This window comes from Mytilus edulis, chromosome 9 (assembly GCF_963676685.1).
Source record: "Mytilus edulis chromosome 9, xbMytEdul2.2, whole genome shotgun sequence".
NCBI lineage: Eukaryota > Metazoa > Mollusca > Bivalvia > Mytilida > Mytilidae > Mytilus > Mytilus edulis.
In genome coordinates this window covers 49,206,012-49,225,313 of record NC_092352.1, presented here as the reverse complement: position 1 = coordinate 49,225,313, position 19,302 = coordinate 49,206,012, and the positions used below count along the sequence as shown (strand labels likewise).

General features: G+C 32.0%; 1 protein-coding gene across 1 annotated transcript; it reads left to right on the top strand.

The window, feature by feature from the left end:
• The first annotated feature begins 11,704 nt into the window (after nucleotides 1-11,704).
• On the top strand, nucleotides 11,705-12,217 carry LOC139490005 (complement C1q-like protein 3). The gene has a single exon (XM_071276858.1). It carries the CDS (start codon nucleotides 11,705-11,707, stop codon nucleotides 12,215-12,217), a length of 513 nt encoding a protein of 170 aa, XP_071132959.1.
• Nucleotides 12,218-19,302: the final 7,085 nt, after the last annotated feature.

Genomic DNA, 19,302 nt, shown 5'->3' with positions numbered 1-19,302 from the left:
ATACTGGTGACGGTGACGGTGCTAAATACGGTTACCGGTGACGGTGACAGTGTCGGTGACAGTGTCGGTGACAGTGTACATTAATAGTTATGTTGGCGGTTTTGACATGATTAATATGTCATTTAATGTGTTATACTTAGTTATTGTCTTCTTAGTTCTATAATGAAGACAGGTGTTTTAATCCTTTAATTGAGATTATAGAAAGATACAAAATAAGTGACAACCTTGTTTAATACTTGACTGTTGAAGTATGTGTACTAGTTGTGTGTGTCTATGTAAGACCAACCTTAACCGGGAACCTGACCAGACCAGTGACGGATCCTGCAAGACCCATTCTCTCCGGCGTGTATTATTTTTGATATTAATAAAATATGAAACTTTATTTTATTCAGATATTTTATTTCATAACTGAGAACTATATATAAATACAAGTATACGTTTTCCCTTTCTGTAACGCGTTTTGGTCCGACGGTTAATAGTGGACGTCGAACCTTACACTTTATAGATCCTTTAAATCCCTTTTTATTTGTGACCCTGTGTTCTCTGGTGGCCGACTCTAGCACCAGGGAGGCGGCGTTACAATATAATGACGATGGCCATGACTGCGTCTACGTCGAGGAGTAGAGTTGAAAATATTCATCACATTCACTGAGCTACACGAAGGACTAGATACAATACCTATACCATCAATTTTGTCATTGCAACCATATTGTGTCGCAGTTCCCAATTGTCTAATCCAGTAGTCTACGGAGAGGCGTTGCATCATTATAATTGTTAGAACTATGGTATATTTTTTTTCGATAATCCGAACTGTCATAGAAACGATGGAATGATCGGGTTGATTGAAATGCTGGTAAGAATGTCGTTAGCGTTGAGGTTAATGTCTGATCTATGACCGCACATACGTTTGTTTAGCCTTGTTGAACAGCGCAATGATACGGATAAAAAATCGGATAACTATCCTCCATAATCCAGAAGTGCCTATCATTGCTTTCATAAGGGTTATATAGATCAGGAATGATTCTGCTACGTCAGTCAAGCACTCCCTAAAGGAACATGTGTCTCGTTACATTACACAAAGTCATCTGATCTTTAATGTCTCAACGGATGTACATCGGAAGCTGTTGGGACAGATTCGGTCTTTTTTTTCTCTCGCGAAAGCTACAAATCGGCTTTTAATCTGATTGAAAAACGTCACGCTCCTTAACAATATTTATATATTGTCGTGATGGTATATTTTTGAAAACTACGAATCACAAGATCTTTATCTGACATTGGACAAAATCAGAACAATATTCACATTCCTGTGTCATTGTAAGAGAGTTAAGTTACATTACTTTGTCATACTTGTGCTATAATTACAACTTTCTACTTTACTATAAGAGGTTCTCAGGCCTTGACTACATGAGTACTGTGTTCATGATGGAGGCACATTTATATTTAAGCAATGAATGACCAACAGTTTTACAGTTACGGGACAATATGTGTTGAAATCATACAATTAATGAACAGTAAATACTTTTAGTAACTCTGGAACTTTGTGGTTGGGGTTGCATTTATATCTTTATTTATGTGTGTATGCTTTGCAAAATATTGCGAAAATGTTGGTCTTCTTAACGTGCTTTTCATAAGCCGATTGATTGTGGCGTATGTATCTATTTCAATTGATTCCGATTCTGCATATTTACCATTGTTCAACATTTCATTTCGAATAAAAGATTTTATTGAAACTTGTTCATGTACGCTTGGAATATTAAATGGAGATGAATGAAGAAAACATGAAAAAGTGGGAAGATACATATCGGTCTAAATTGGATAACAATGATGATTCTTTAACACAGACCGATGATAGAGCAAAGAACAAACAGAGAACTCTCATAAACAAGAGCAAGACAATAGCAATCAAACCCAAGAAGTAAACAAAGACTCATAAAGCCAAAGGACATTTACATCAACAGTTATAAACAAGTTAAACAAGAGCAAATCAATCATTCACTGTTATTTTAGAAACCTTCAGAGCAGCCGCTAATAAATCGCTCACGCACAGCAAAAAGGTATGAACAATTAATCATTAAAAATGTGTTTCTACTCTCGCATTTATTGTTCTTTCTATTTGTTAAACCTTATATAAAACTAGACAATTGCCTGTCAGATAGTGCAGTTTAAAGTGTTCATGCTGTATCAAAAAAGTAAAAGACATTAATATTTTCAAATATACTAAAATAAACCTGTGACATAATATTTTCTTTATATTTCTTCGAAAATTTTCCTTTGCAGACGAAACATGAGTCTGGCATATACATTTCATTCTTTCTTTTTTTTCAAACTTTGTCATAATATCACAAAAAAGTACATCATTTGCAAGTAAAAATTTAACATTACTTCAACACGATATTATTTCAAATATTGGTCAATATTTTCAGTTGGTATTTGATTCCATGCATGCTTATGTTTGTTTGGCGCCTGAAAAAAACAAATCTTTGATTCTGTCGAACGTTTTCAAGTCGTATGAAAACAACTCGTTTCAAATGACTTTAGATTATACAACTGCTTGCACAATTTACACTGTTATTCACATTTTTACAACCTTCAGGCACATTTGAAGGTCACTTACATGTACGTACATACATGTATACATTATTTAAAAATTGAGTATTCAAATCTTTTACGAAAATACATCGTTAAATATACAATTGTACTAATTAAATATTTATCATTTTTTCACATCCAACAACAGAAAACATCAAACTAAAATAGCAACTAATTTTCTAGACTTTTTGATATTAATTATTCTAAATATCATCTACCACAAAAAGATAATTATTCATATTGAACTCTTTTTTATAAAAAAAAAAAAAAAATCTTTTTGTAATATTGTAAATGTAGCTGCTATCGACTCTTTAACTCTTGATTTTATCATTTCCAATAAATAAAAAAAAAATAGAATTCGAGGCATTGCTGAAAACACGGAATATAGTTGCATTCTCCGCTTACAGAATGAAAGACCAGAGATTTACAAGCAGTTACGAAACCTTCAAGTTAGACAATATATAGACTAACATTGGAAATGCGTATGACCCGAGTACTGGAATATTTACTGCTCCATATCCAGGCGTTTATCACTTTTCCTCAGTTGCTTTGTCCTTAACTGGTGAAACCCCTAATGCTAAACCGGTGGTGGCTATAAGACCGGTATGATTGATGTTATTTTTGATTTTCAGAAGGGAGAAAAAGTGCATGCTGGAGCAGCCAGTGGTATGGCCTTGTTCAGTAACAGTAATAAATATGCTACATTCTCAGGAAATCTTGTCATATAAGGACATACTGGAATCTAGTGGGATTTATAGACTCTTTTTTTTAAATTCCTGCACATTAAACTTATAATCGAATATTTTGGTTTGTATAACCAGGTTGTAAACGACTGTCTTATTTTAATTGGGTCAATTTAAATGATAGCTTGCTGTGGAATTGACGTATAACAGATAAAAAAGATTTTTTAAATATATATTCTTATTGTTTTTATACTTCCTTAAGCTTTTTTTCAAATGTCATAGTTAGTTATTAACGTCAAAGAAGTTCCTAAACCTTCATAAAACATCTTGACATGCGCATATAAACCAATTTAATAAGATTCATTGATTCTTTTTATACAGAAATAGGTTGATATAAATGGAATGTCAAATATATTCTTTATAAACCAGCGCGACAGATATATTAAATCTGTAATCTAAAAGTTGCAATTCGAAAGCATATTTGATTTGCCATCGAGACAACTGTTAGCCTTAAAACTTGTGAAATTATATTTTCGCCGCAGCCGAGAAATACTTTAACTAACTTCTGTATTAAATGATCTAATTTTTTACCGAAATTTTTAAAAATGTTCATTTTTGTGTAATTTCACTGACACATTTTTTCTTTAAAATACACTTTCGCTAGCATTTTGAAGCCCTTTGTATCTTGCTGTTTGGTTTAACCCAAGGCTCCGTGTTGAAGACCGCACTTTGACCTTTTATTACTTACTTTTAACTAATACTGACTTGGATGGAGAGTTTTTTCGTTGGCTCTCATACCACATCTTATTATATCTAGTTGATACTTCAGTCTGAGGAACAATGATTTATTTTTGTAGTTGGAATTGATTAATTATTGAATTATTAGTTTGATAGGTGTTATTAAATCGACTCAAAATGTTCTGGAGCAACTTTATGTGTATTTCTTGTGAACCTGTTTCTTCCATTTCAAACGCAGCAGAGATTAAAACGTCAGAAAGAAAAAAGAACTTTTTTTTTGAAAGATGAGGTTATTGTCTAGTTTTGTAAACTGAAACATGTTAAGGTTACAACTATTATTGTTTCTTTTTATTTTACTGATAAACTAAAACAAAAATGTTGTTTTGATCTATTATGTACTTTCACGGGCATGAGAACAGCACGAAGCCGTTAACATGTGTAATTGATGAGGGTCGACTACGTTAACGAGCAAATGTTGATTGAAGAAAAATAAATGATCTGCAGTTTTAATTTCCGAATGGCACAAATTTGATCTTCATTGACAATTCTAGTTAAATGTTGTTTTTATTGAGTACACATTATACAAACCGCTGTAATAAAGAACACATTTCATTAAAAATATTTTCCAAAATATTTCCGAGAAATATAGCATTGTAATTGTTTGTTTTGCATGTTTTCAACTGCTTAGACATAATTGTTACAATGTGTTAAGAACATATTCCCTAAAGACAGGTTTGGATCTAATGGTTTTTTTAAGATGTTCTTATCAAAATTATCAACCATGAAATTACTAGATTAATCAAGTTTTCTGTTTTGTAAAATATTCTCCTATTCAAACATATTTATGTTTACCTTTAAGTAGGTTTTTTTTCGGTGGGTTTGGTATCACAATGATATGCACCCGACATCTCATTTCAAGCATGTTAACTAATATAGTTAAAAAGAAAATGAAAACAATACGTTATAAATTCCATGAGTCAAAAGAGCTTTTATAATTCGAAAAAGTCGAAGAGCTATTAATCAAATATAAACTAAAAAAAAACATCCAAAATCCATCTGAGACCAACTTTGACTAAGGGAGTGAAGCATTATTTCTGTATGAATTCAAAATTTATAAATGGGCAATTTAAGATATTTTGTTATAAATCATATCAATACCAAAGTTCAAGTCTCCCTTCAATCATTTGTATAAAAAGAATTTAGTTTTGATGATATATTGAAAATTAATCAATCATGTTAATGGATAAGTTTCATCATTAACTTCATATAGATGTCAGTAAAATATAATTCATCAAAATAATTTCAAATCGTTTCTACTCGTATTGTGTCAACATACTGTATTTGATAATATCAAATATATAAAAGAATTTGTTTCCTGCTGCAGTCAAAAATAAAACCACTAATAGCACTAAAAGGTGAATTTGGATTCATCCTAGTTGTTAATTAATTAAAGTGTCTAAAATCGGTACCAAATGATGCAAAATGATTTTGGTATTCGGAATATGTCAGTTTAAAATCTTCTTTGTTGATATCGTTGTCCGGAAAAGAACAATTGCCGAATGTTATTGCTGTGTTCTTTTAATCTACATTGGCTAGAAGAATAGTAGAGGGTTGATATATCACTATACCTGTGCAACCCCATCCCCACACTCGCTGCATGTTTCCATGTCAGGAGCCTCTGGCCTTTGTTAGTCTTGTATAATTTTTAATTTTATTTCATTAATATGTTTTGGAGTTTAGTATGCCGTCTATGTTCAATAAACAAGTATAGATTTTGGTTTAGGGCCCAAGTGAAACCTGCCTCCTGTAGCGGGATTATTTCTCCGCGTTAAAGACCAATAGGTGGCCTCCGGTTGTTTTTTATGCTTTGAGTCGGATTGTTATCTCTTTGACACTTTCCATTCTCAATTCTATTGAAGAAAAATGTGCCAGAATTGCTTCGACGATTTGTATTTTTTTATTGTCGGTTCTTAAACAATCTTTAACAATCAGAAACGTATTGCTTTTGATATCGACATAAACCTAACCTTTATACAAAATAAGTGAATAAATTATCATAAGCCATAGAAAACAATCGTACATTTTCTTTTATCAATATCCATGCAGTAGAAATTCATACGTTTTGGTAGCCATTAGAGCTGAAAGCAGACACACAATAAGACATTTAAATATCTAATTGTTAACAAGATACATTAACGTACTTACCTAATAATGCACAAAGACACATTGAATTAACTAATATATGGCTAGGAGACATATATGTACACGCGTTAAAAATGGCAAGATATATTACGCATTAGCTAGCTGGTGAAAAGAGACATATGCGTATGGCCTATTTGTGACAATGTCATAAATGCATCTGTCTTAAAAATGTAAACCATGCCGCCGATTAATGTTACATCCTTAATGAAACAGTATAAACGCAACATTAATCACTTAATAGGAAAAGTGCTTCATCGTAAATAAAAAGAGTAATTATTGGCATCCTGGGTTATCTAATGCGTTTGTATTGATTGTATTGCATCTGATTATACAAATGTCGTCATCTGCTGATAACGTTGCCCTGATAGTAGGACGAAATTGGAAGAGGTCGTATTTAATCAGCTTATGTCTACGTGTGTTGTATACAGTTGCATTATACAAATTACCTAACGAATCTCCTTGTTTAAAGACCAAACAATCTGCAAACTTTTTAGTCCTACCTTCACATCTAATTAGTTCGCAGAATCGTCCATTTACGTCCACGTTATTACAAAAATGGGATGAACGATATAAGTCATCTCTCTTAGATTTCTTAATTATAGTTGTTGTCATTTCCTCTTTTCTTAAAGTTTCAATAACATATTTCGATCTTGCTTTGTACTTTAAATGATAGTCTCGCGTGTTTTCAATGTGGGCTTACGTGTGCAAGTATATGTATCAGCTTATGCTACACATTATGGTGTCTAACAGACAGAAATCTAATGATGAGTCTTTAGTAGCGTTAAATGTTTATATTCAACGAGTATGACTTCTTGATATCAATTGAGCAATGTGGTCTACAACATTTGACATCATAACGAGATACTGTTTAAGTGTAATAATCCCTAAAAGAGATCCGTGGTATAGTGGTTAACCCATCGGACTACTAACACAAAGGATCCTGGTTCGATCCCGGTTCCAGGAAGAAAATTTCAGAGAATTAATTTTCGGTTCTCGTTTGGCACCATTTGCTAGTATGGTCTTGAGAAACGATGATAGTCCGTCGGGTGGGGACGATAAATGGCTTGCCCGTGTTCAGAAACAGCAACATCTCTTTTACATAAACGACACCCTTGAAGTGGAAAGGGATTAGTATAAGTTGCAATAACTTGTTTCCAAATCAACTATAAATAAATATGTTTAAACTAAACTAAAGAAATGACTATTTGGACCTAAATAGTATACCCTTTAACATGGATACATTTTATTAGAAAAAGGAAAAGGTTTCTCTATGCCTATTCAATAACTATAAGCTGAAGTAAAATAGACAATATTGCAAAATAATACTACCGACAAAAGAAATCAGTCAACATATCACCAATCCAAAACCTTAAGATTAAGAAACACTTTCATGGTCATAAACTTGGAATCTCCTGAAGGATCTACACGATAGGTTAGTATCGGGTTAATATAATCATAGTAATTTTAATTTATATAATCTTTGTGTAACCTAGTATCAATAATCTTTTCAAACGTACTCTTGTATGAGGGAAATTAAATACAAATAATTACTCTTCATACTATGACCTTAAAATACGTTGAAAGAGTCAAGCTAATAATTATTATAATATATATCATTTTACAATCGAACTAGAGATAAAGGATACTACCGATACATTTAAGTCGGCCTCATATCTTGACTTACATCTGGAAACTGACAATGAAGGTCGTTTGAAAATTAAACTTTACGACAAAAGAGATGATTTCAGCTGTCCAATTGTGAACTTTCCATTTCTAAGTAGCAACATTCCAGCAGCACCTGCATGCGGGGTATATATCTCCCCAGTGATACAATATTGCCGTGCTTGCATTTCATATCATGATTTTCTTGATAGAGGGTTGCTGCTCACAAGGAAGCTATTAAAACAAGAGTTGCAAATGGTGAAGTTGAAATCATCCCTTCGTTAATTTTACGTACGCCATCGAGAGTTAGTTGACCGTTATGGAATACTCGTTACACAAATGAAATCGGATATGTTCCTTACGTCGTAACTACAATCCCCTTCCCTTCCATGAATGTGACCTACCGAATTAGACTATTTACCGGATTTGTTATCACATAAGCAACACGAAGGGTGCCACACGTGGAGCAGGATCTGCCTACCCTTCCGGCACATCTGATATCACCCCTAGTTTTTGGTGGGGTTCGTGTTGCTTATTCTTTAGTTTTATATGTTGTTTCATGTGTGCTACTGCTTCTCTGTTTGTCTTTTTCATTTTTAGCCATGGGGTTGGCAGTTTATTTTCGATTTATGAGTTTGACCGTCCCTCTGGTATCTTTCGTCTCTGTTTTACAGCAATGCACCATTTTATATGATAAGTACGAGACGCGACAAACTGCAATTATATTTTTGATATATATATATATATGACAAACGTATTCATATTTCATTGCCTTCACTTATTTATATGGTAGCATAACGTGATTCAATTGCTCAGTTGGTCATTGTAATTTTGATTTAATACCATTTGCCTCCGCTAATTGTTTTCGGATAAAAAAATAGAAACATAACAAAACAATAATTAAACATAAAAGAACCAAACGTTCCAACATTAAACAACTGATCAATTAGATCTCTATCGTATCTCTCTTGGCTTCTCAGACATAACAGAGACTGTGTAATTATCCACTTATAAAAAAAAGAAAAATTATCAGGTTATTAATTGATATTAATGTGGAAGATAGTTCAGGCATTCAAACTATGAATAAACCAGATTTGTGGGACAGTTATCAATAATAGAGCAACACAGCAAATAATATAAAAACATAAACATATTTAAATAGTTTAAGATACAAAAATAACTCTGTAATAACTATGAAATACGGAAATATATCCACAAAACTACACTGTATATATTTTTATATGTGTCATTGAGCAGTGCCAATTCAACTCACTGTTGAAACAATTGTAAAAATTGGATGGGAAAATAGATTGCACACGTTGAGTAGCGCTACGACATGGATATAAAAAGTCGGATAACTATCCTCAATTATCTGGAGTTTCATATCAATATTTTCATTAGAGTTATATGGATCGGGAATAATTCTGATATATGGGACATGAACTCCCGAGAGTAAGGTGTTACCGATAACATTACGCAAAGTCGTCCGAGCTTGTCTTATCAGTCGGTCTTTTTTCTCGCAAATGCTTCATCGGCTTTCAATCGGATTGAAACCACAAACAAAAGTGTCACGCTTCTTAACAATATCTATATATTGTCGAGATTGAATAAAATGGTTGACACATGTCAAGCTACTTCTATTTGACATTTAAAAAAATTAATCCAGTATTGTCCAGGTATATCGAACTAAATATGGTTTTATCTCTGTGACTCAATCGACATAAGTGAGAGAAAAAAAGAACTAAACAAATCATGGTTTTCTTTATTAATTTTCACATAAAATTCTTGATTTCTTTTGGAGATAAAAATGTTCGGTAATTGAAGTGACATCTATTTTATTTATTTTTTTACAATTTATCTTTCAAAAACGTTTTGGGAAAACCAGAAAAGTCACATGTGTCGTTTTAAGAGAGAAGTTGCATCACCTTGTCATACTAGTCCATAAACACATCTGTGTCAATAACCTGAACAGTTAAGTATACCTCACCAAAATGTCAGAAGCTAACAAAAGAGGTGTTCTTTAACCATACTTATGAAGTCGAGAAAAGTCAAGATTTTTATAATATTTTCTACTAGACTTTGACAGGTATAATGCCTTGATAACATGTTAACTGTGTTGATGATATAAGCATATATAAGCAAAAGGTAACTAAAGTTTTACAGTTATGTGACAAGATTTGCTGATATCTCACAATTTATGAACTGTTAATACTTTTTGTGTTTGTGTTTGCATTTCTTATTTTATTTGTTTGTGAATGCTTTGAAATAATAAGTAAACATGTTGTCTTCCATGTGCTTTTCATAAACCAAGTGATTGTGGCGTCTGTATATATTGCAATTGATTCCGATTCCGTTCCTTACATTCGTGTGCAGCATTTCATTTCTAGGAAAGGATATTAGAGAAACTCGTACGGTTGTACATAAAATGGAGATAAATGAAGATAAAATGAAAAAGTGGGAAGATACTTATCGTTCTAAATTAGAATACAGTGCTTACACTTTAACACAGACTGGTGATAACACTTTAGTACAAACAGAGAGCTCTCTTAGACAAGACGAAAAGCGATTCAATCAATCATTTGCTCTTATTATGGAAAACTTCAGAGTCTTCGCTAATGAAAAGATTCACGAACAGCAGAAAGGTATGGCAATCCTTAAATAATGTCTGAACTTTTTTTTACCATATTTTTTTTACCTTATATGAAAATAGACAATACCCTCCCTAATTTTTCAGCTTAAAGTGTACATGTTATGCGTTTACTTTTCTACATTGGCTAGAGGTATAGGGGAGGGTTGAGATCTCATAATCATGTTTAACCCCGCCGCATTTTTGTGCCTGTCCCAAGTCAGGAGCCTCTGGCCTTTGTTAGTCTTGTATTATTTTTAGTTTTAGTTTCTTGTGTACAATTTGGAGTTTAGTATGGCGTTCATTATCACTGAACTAGTATATATATTTGTTAAGGGGCCAGCTGAAGAACGCCTCCCAGTGCGGGAATTTCTCGCTACATTGAAGACCTGTTGGTGACCTTCTGTTGTTGTCTGTTCTATGGTCGAGTTGTTGTCTCTTTGACACATTCCCCATTTCCATTCTCAATTTCATATGTTATATCGAAAAGCCATTAATATTTTCAAACAAGGAACGAACTAGGTTATTTAAAAAAATAAATCTGTGAAGTAATATTTTATATTGTATTCTTAATTTTTCTTGGACAATTTTTCTATGTAGACAAATCATGAATCTTGCATATTTATGCATTCCTATTTTTAATATAAGTTAAAGTATCACACAATTCTACAAAATTTCCGATAAAGCATTAAAAATTTCTCCAGCATGATATTATCTAGAATAGGGGTCAATATTTGCAGTAGGTGTTTGATTTAATACATGCGAAGTTTGATTGGCGGCTGCAATAAACAAGTCTTTGATTCTGTCGAACGTTTCTAGTTTGTATGAAAACAACTTTTTTCGTCTAAAATAACTAAAGATTATACAACTGTTAGCTCAATTTACACTGTTGTTCACATTTTCGCATACTTCATGCAAGTGGGAACATGTAAATTATTAAAATAAAAAGAGTATCCAGTTCTATTACGAAAAACATTGTAAAATATACTTTCGTATTATTAGTAAGACATTTATCTACTTTTCACATTTGACCCTTGAGTGCAGAAAGTAGAGAACTAAACCAGCAACTTATTTTCCTGATTATTTGAAATGATTTAATCTAGATATGTCTGTTCTGTTTTTGCTGTGTGATTTTAGACAGACACATGTACAGCATGGTCAGTTCTGTGTTTGCTATGGGATTTTTCACAAATACATGTACATCATGGTCAGTTCTGTGTTTGCTATGGGATTTTTCACAAATACATGTACATCATGGTCAGTTCTGTGTTTGCTATGGGATTTTTCACAGATACCGAATGCTTTATCACCATCTCTTCTAAGACATGAACCCTTCAAGTTTGTCAATGTATGGACTAATATTGGAAATGCGTATGACCCGAGTACTGGTATATTTACTGCTCCATATCCAGGCCTTTATCACTTTTCCTCAGTTGATTTGTCTATATCTGGTGAAAACCTAAATCTTAAACTCGTACACAATAATAAGCCTACAGCACAAATTTGGGTAAATGGTGGTGGCTATAAGACCGGTACGATTGATGTTTTTGATGTACAGAAAGGTGATAAAGTGTCTGTTGGAGCAGCCAGTGGTATGGCCTTGTTCAGTAACAGTAATAAATATGCTACATTCTCTGGCTATCTAATCACATCAGGACATAATATGAGACTTTTTTGGCTTCATAGAACATATAATAATGTGCAAATTAGAAAATAACTTAATGTCAAAATATACAGAACAGAAAATTATAGAGAAATCTGAAAAAGAATTTGTATTCAATTTGTTTGTTTTCCTTTCATTGTTAGTGATATTCTTCTGTCGTATTGAATGATTTTTTTTTTATTATGAGGGATGATTAAGTTAAAATAAAACTGCTCATATAGTTTATCATATATCAGCTTACATATAAAAGATCGGAAAACAACAATGTGTCTATAGTACACGAATGTCCCACTCGCACTATCATTTTTTATGTTCTTTGAACCGTGGAATTGGAATAAAATCTTTAATTTGGCATTAACATTAGAAAAAACATATCATAAAAACCTGTGATTGGACTTCGACTTCATCAAAAACTAAAATAGACCAAAAACTGTAACCTGAAATGAGACGGACGGACGGCATGACGAACAAACAGACGCATATAGCTATACACATATTGCCCCTAGGTGGGGCATGACAATAACAAATGCATTTAGAGTGTATAAATTTATAATAATAGTATCTATCTCATATGCACATTATACATTAATTTTCTTTCACTATTTTCTTACAAACGTCTAAATAATGTGTGTTGATTGCTTATATAAAAATATGAATGAGTGGTATTATTTCCAATGAAGGAACTCAACACTAGATACCAAATGACAGAAATTGACAATGTAAGCAACTACAAGTCACCGTTGACCTTCCACAATAAGCAAAAACCTAGTAAAAAATAAGGCACTTGTCTCTATATTTTTCACTATATACCTTAATAAAACACAAAGAACTTAAATCGCATATTTTGGAAAATTCCGTTTTATATTCCAATGTTGCAGTTGTTTTCCCGTTTAAACTTGTCATGCCATAAATCTAAATGTATTTATCTACAAAATGGTTTATAACACGCCTTCCCAAGTATGTCAACCGATATTATTCGTATACCCAAACACGATTGGAATATTGAAAATATAAGGATCATTAACTATATTCATAATGCCCGTGAAGCCATCCATGTGAAATCGAAAGCTAAGAGGCTTTTGGTTGATGACAAAACGTCATTGAAGACATTGCGGTTCTAGTATACGTAGTTGGTGCATTCAAAATCTCTTTTTCTCTAGTTTTAATCTTTTGTGTCCCTATTTTTGTTACTTTAATTCCATGAAAAGTGATATATTCAAAAATAGTGTCTTATTTTTAGATGGAACATGTGTCTGCTTAATTGGACATTAACAGCTATCAGTGATCAACACCAAATTCTGCCAATAAAAAACGGGTTTGTAACATGTGAAAATATGCTAGAAATCGCAACCTGAAGAACGTGCAGTATAACAATGGTATTTGGAATTGAAACTTAAAGTCAGAAAAAAATTAGCTTAGGAATAAAATAAAAATTAAAACATATTGATAGATTATGGAATTTTTTTTTTAGATATTTGATTTTTTTTCAATGGCTGAAAAAGGGTGACACGAACCTTTATACCTTGCATTTGTAATAATTGAGTCTCAACTCGAGAGAAAAGAAATCTAGAATCTGTTTAAACTTTGGTAAATTACCATTTATGTTACATTTTATGAAAAGAAAAATAGTGTTAATTATTGGACAAAATATTTTATCCTGTATCGTGGGGGAAAACCCAAGAAGTCCAAACATCGGACAATAATTCTTAAACCTAACCATAGTACATCCGAAGTCTACCAAACATATCCAATACAACTACAAACTGAGCAACACAAACAACATAAACATAAATAGCAAATACTGTACAAAGCAAATTGAATGCTCGCAATCACCGAAAGCATACTCAAAGTACCGAACGTACTGATAATAACCATTCTCGTTTTACGCTGGAATATCAGTACCTTACTTCTGTTCCTATTGTTATATATGTTCATGCCCAACTTATATGCACTTAACGGGATATGCCCATTATATAAACCCATTAGATCGATTCAAAAATAAAATTGGTCGACTTTATTGTCATTGTGAATATTTTATGGCAATCGTTTATATTAAATAAATTATCTAATATACTACAGTTAAAAAGATATGTATAACATGAATAAAGTTATAGAACGACGAAACTGTACTAAGTCAGAAAAAAATTAATAGATGCCGTACGGGGTGAAGGTTCAGGTAATGTGTACCGCCGCTGAAAAATGAGGGTAAATCGGATAAATTTTCCTTTTCAACAAGACACATACGGACCCCTCACAAAATTGTTGAAAGGGTTCTTAATACGCTGCGAGCGTGGAACTCTATTTACACTATGCATCGGGTGTAACCATCCTTCTAAACGGGCGTTTTGTATTAGAGAGTTCCAGTATTATATTTTGTACGAAAAATATTTGTTCTTTTATATAACAAACTGTCAATACCTTGACAAATGAAAGAAAATCAAAATAGAAATATAAAGTCTGAGCAAAACGACCCCAGCCATTAACCGGTAATTATCCAAAGTGCACTGCAAGGGTAAGTAGAACCTGCTCATAACAACACACTTGATGAAAAAGACGACACCGATGCATTTTTACATTCAATGTACCTCCCATTTGACAATTCCATGAAAGTGACATACATTATCAGGTACAATTAGGTGACTCTAATTGTCAGTAAAACAAAGTCAACCTGTGACATGCTACATGGTAATATATGCTTCATTGTCAAAGTTCGGATGCATAGACTTCCTTATTAGCAAATCTTTGGTGATCCTGAAAGCTTTTTCTATTTTGTTTTCTTCTGCTGCACATTAAACTTATAATTGGATTTTATACCGAAAAAAGACATTTTGATTTCAAATATATCATCTGGTTAATGCTTGTACTATTAACAGACATTGTCATTCCCATTATTGTAATTAGTTTCTTGTATTTTTATATTCAACTGGGACAATTTACAGATGTATCAGGAATTAACCGTCTGCAACGGTAATTAACCCTTTTACTGCTGAAGAGAAAATGTCGGTCAATATGGTTATTATGATTATATCCAGGTTCTGAAAAACTATGTTTCATATTTAATTGGTTCAATTTGAATAATAATCTGCTGTGAAAATGACGTATCAAAGATATAAAGGATTTCCTAAAATATGTATTCTTATTGTATTTCTATTTTTTGTATACTCTTTCAAATGTCAGAGATAGTTATTAACGTCAAAATAGTTCAAAATCCTTATAAAACATCCTGCTGCACACATTTATATCAATTTTTAAATAAGAATAATTGACTGTTTTTAATATAGATAAGTTTAAAATGTATGGAATCCCTTCTTTTATAAACCACAACGACAAATATTTGAAATCTGTAATCTAAAAGTAGCATTACGAGTTAATGTCACATACATGTATGATTATTCGTTTTACGATCAAATGATTCAAATGGTATTTTAGTATATGGACGCTATATATTTCTATTTGTATATGAATAGATGATCAATATTATAAGTCTTGCAAAATGCAATGTGAAATACATAGAACGATCATTGAATTTCCATAATACGCTTCTACATCATTTCTACATTTTTTGGAGTTTTTATAGAAAAAATATTTGTTGTTCGTAGTCTTAGAAAACCAAACGCCTTCATATGATAAAAAATGGAAACAGGGAATTTTTCAAAAAGACAACCCAACCAAAAAAGCAGAAAACACAAGACTCCAAATGGATGTTCATCGCAACGAGAAAAATTCGCACACTATCACCATCTGGCATCTAAACAATAATATATACTAGCTCAGTGAAACGGATGCCATAATAAAATCCAAATCATACAAATGAACTGAAATTTAGAAAACACACAAGACTTATAGTTGATTGTTTGTCCTTTAAATTTATACTAATAAACCAATCCCTCTACCAACCCCCATATCATATTGCAAAATTGTCATCCCAAAATAACCACATTGATCTTAATGTAAGGTGCGGTAGGAGTCTCAGTATTCATTCAAAAAACTTTATTAGGCAAATCCCAAGATTAAAAAGTATGTAAATTGTATTTGTTTCTTTTATCGTGTATTCAAAAGTTTCATGTATTCATAAATACTGAAATCATTAACAGCTTTGACGTTAATAAATATGTATGGTATTTGAAATAGTTTGAGTATATAAAGATAAAGATATACAATAAGAACATATTTTAAGAAACCCTTTATATCTGTAATTGTTTTGGGTTTTAAAGATGAAATTATTGCGTTTTTCGTCGTATTCCTACACGCATGTTTTCCTCGTTTTACATGTCTGGAAAGACTTGGTCAACAAACTGAAGTCAATTATTTCTATTTTGAAACAATTGTTTTGGTTTTGTATTGTAAACTTGTTGGTTTTATGTCCTAATCAGGTTTCATTCTATATCTATTCACGGAAAGACTTAGTCAACAACTTGAATTCAATTATTTCTATTGTGAAACAATTGACCGAATTTTTCGTTTATACAAAAAATAGTGTTGTGTCCGAATCTTTACACACGTTGTAATCTCATTGGATATATTTTCCTTTACATACTTGATCAATAACTCGATTCAATTTTTTTTTATTGTGAAAGAGATTTATTCGTTTCTTATGCGTTATTTCTATACAAATGTTTTCCTTATATTATATCTTTTCCTGGGAACACTGAATCAACAACCTGAATCCAACAATTAATATATTATAGTTCAAAGAATAGTGAACAAAGGCACAGTTGTGAGTACTTATGATCATGCATCTAGTTGCATGCATTTCTCGCAATATTTATGCCGTCATTACAATTAATCACTTGGATATAAAATAGTTGATACTTAAGACTGGGGAAACAATGATTTTGGAATTGGCTAATTATTAAATTATCAGTTTGATATTTTATACATTAAATGATAAACATGATTACTAAGCTTTAAAAACTACATTTCAAATCAAAAGACTTTCTGAGAAATCTTCTTAAAACTATTTTGTTTTGCTTTAACAAAATGTTTTGATCAGTTTTATATAGATTTATTGTAAACATCCGTTTCCCCATTTTTAAACAAGCAGGCATTTAAACATCAGAAATAAAAGTGAATTTGGTTAAGAAAGGGGAGGTATTTGTTAACTCCAACATGTTAAAGTCTACATGTTAAAGTTAAAACTCCTTTGTTTTATTATATAGTGCACTAATAAAACTAATAAAAATGTTGTTTTGATCTATTATGCACTTTCATTGGCATGAGCACAACACGAAGTTGTAAACCTCGGTAATTAATGTGGGTCGACTGAGTGAACGAGCAAATATGGATTGTAGTAAACATGGTAAAATAAATGATCTGCAGTTTTAATTTCCGACTGTCATCATCATGATCATAATTGACAATTCTAGTTAAATGTAGGTTTTTATTGAGTACACATCAGATAAACAGCTGTAATAAAGGACAAATTTTATTAAAGATGTTTTCCAAAATATTTCACAATAAATAAGGCAATGTAATTGTCTGGTTTGCCATGTTTCTCATTATTTAGACATAATTGTAACATATGCCCTCTAGACAGGTTTTGTATCAAATGTTTTGACGTAATAAAAGATTTTATTTCTTAAGTAGTTACTTCGTGCAAAGTAAGAAGATGTGAATGACATGATTGACTAGAAAACAAACTACCCACCAGATTCCAAGGACAGGATAGTATGCTTCAGTGTACGACCGTTCGAACATGACTAAAAGCATGACCCATAGTAATCTATAAATTGTATAAAAGGCATTTTCATGACAAACATGCAAAAATAAAAAGTGAAACCCTTAAGCCTTCATATAATAGCAAAAGAAAAAGGGTAAATTGTCAAAAAGACAACCCGATCAAAGAGCAGATAACAGTCGTAGTCCACCAATTGATGTTCTACGCACCGATAAAATTTCGTACATACATGTATGACTTGCTTCATCCTGGATCTTAATAATAATGTAAACTAACTCAGTGAAATAGACGCCAAAATTAAATCTGATACATACAAATGTATCAAAATTCTGAAAAATTGAAGACTCATATGTGATAGTATATCCTTGATTATTATACAAATGAACACGACCTTTCCTCCCCATATGATATTATCAAATGGTATAGTCATAACTCTTACCCGAATAACCTTATTGATTATATTTTAAGGTGCTGTAGGAGTCCTTTAGTCTTCCATTTGAAAGAATTTCAATGGAATTCCCAAGAAAAAAAGTAAGTAAATTGCTTCAGTTTCTTTAAAGTGTATTCAAAAGTTTATCATATTAATTTTTATTGTTCATCATAACCATATCCGTGTTCACCATAGGCAATCAATTCAAATTCTTGAATTACAGTCATTTGGAACATTCTTCTAAATATGATATCTTACCACTTCCCATGATAACAGGAAGAGCAATATCTGCTCTTTTCACAAGATTAAACATCCCTTTCAATTTGACTTTTCTGTCTTCATTTTCTGTCGAACTATAACTTTTAATAGTTATAATCAATTCGCATTACTCCTACAATACAATCTAAAATTGTGTTAAAAAAACCGGTATGTAATGACAAAATCAAATGTGAGACCGACGAGAGACGAAGTTTTTCTCTATTTCTGTCTGCGTAAAACCCCATTTGATCTCTTTAGTTACAACTGTGAAGATTACGCTTTTTTTGGTATCCGCACAAGAGGCAAAGGAAGTGTTATTGGTCGATTGAACAATTGCAGTACATTTCAAATTGATACGTTTCTATATTTATATTATTCTAAATTTAATTGTGCCAATAAACATATTCCATTTGTGTGCCACCCATTTGAGTTGATCAACAGTTCTCACTCTAAAGTTTGTCGACAGTTTTTTCAATCTAAAGTGTGTCAACAGTTTTCACTTCAAATTCGATCGACCGTTCTCATTCGAAAGTTTGTCGACAGTTTTCAATCCAAAGTCTATCGACACTTTTCGCTGCAACGTCTATCAACACTTTTCAGTCTCGAAGTTGTTTTATTTTTCAACCTTAACCTTTGTAATATTTCTTCTCAATTCATTTATATATTACCCCAAAGAGTGACTGGGGATTAAAAAATATGGTCACAATAGTTCTTCGTCGACAGGCAAGTAAAAGCCTTGTCAAAGTATAGCATCCGTTCTGCTGTTCTGTATGT

What these genes read in the sequence shown, in the direction of transcription:
- LOC139490005 (XM_071276858.1), top strand. Translation starts at nt 11,705, where the DNA reads ATGGTCAGTTCTGTGTTTGCTATGGGATTTTTCACAAATACATGTACA.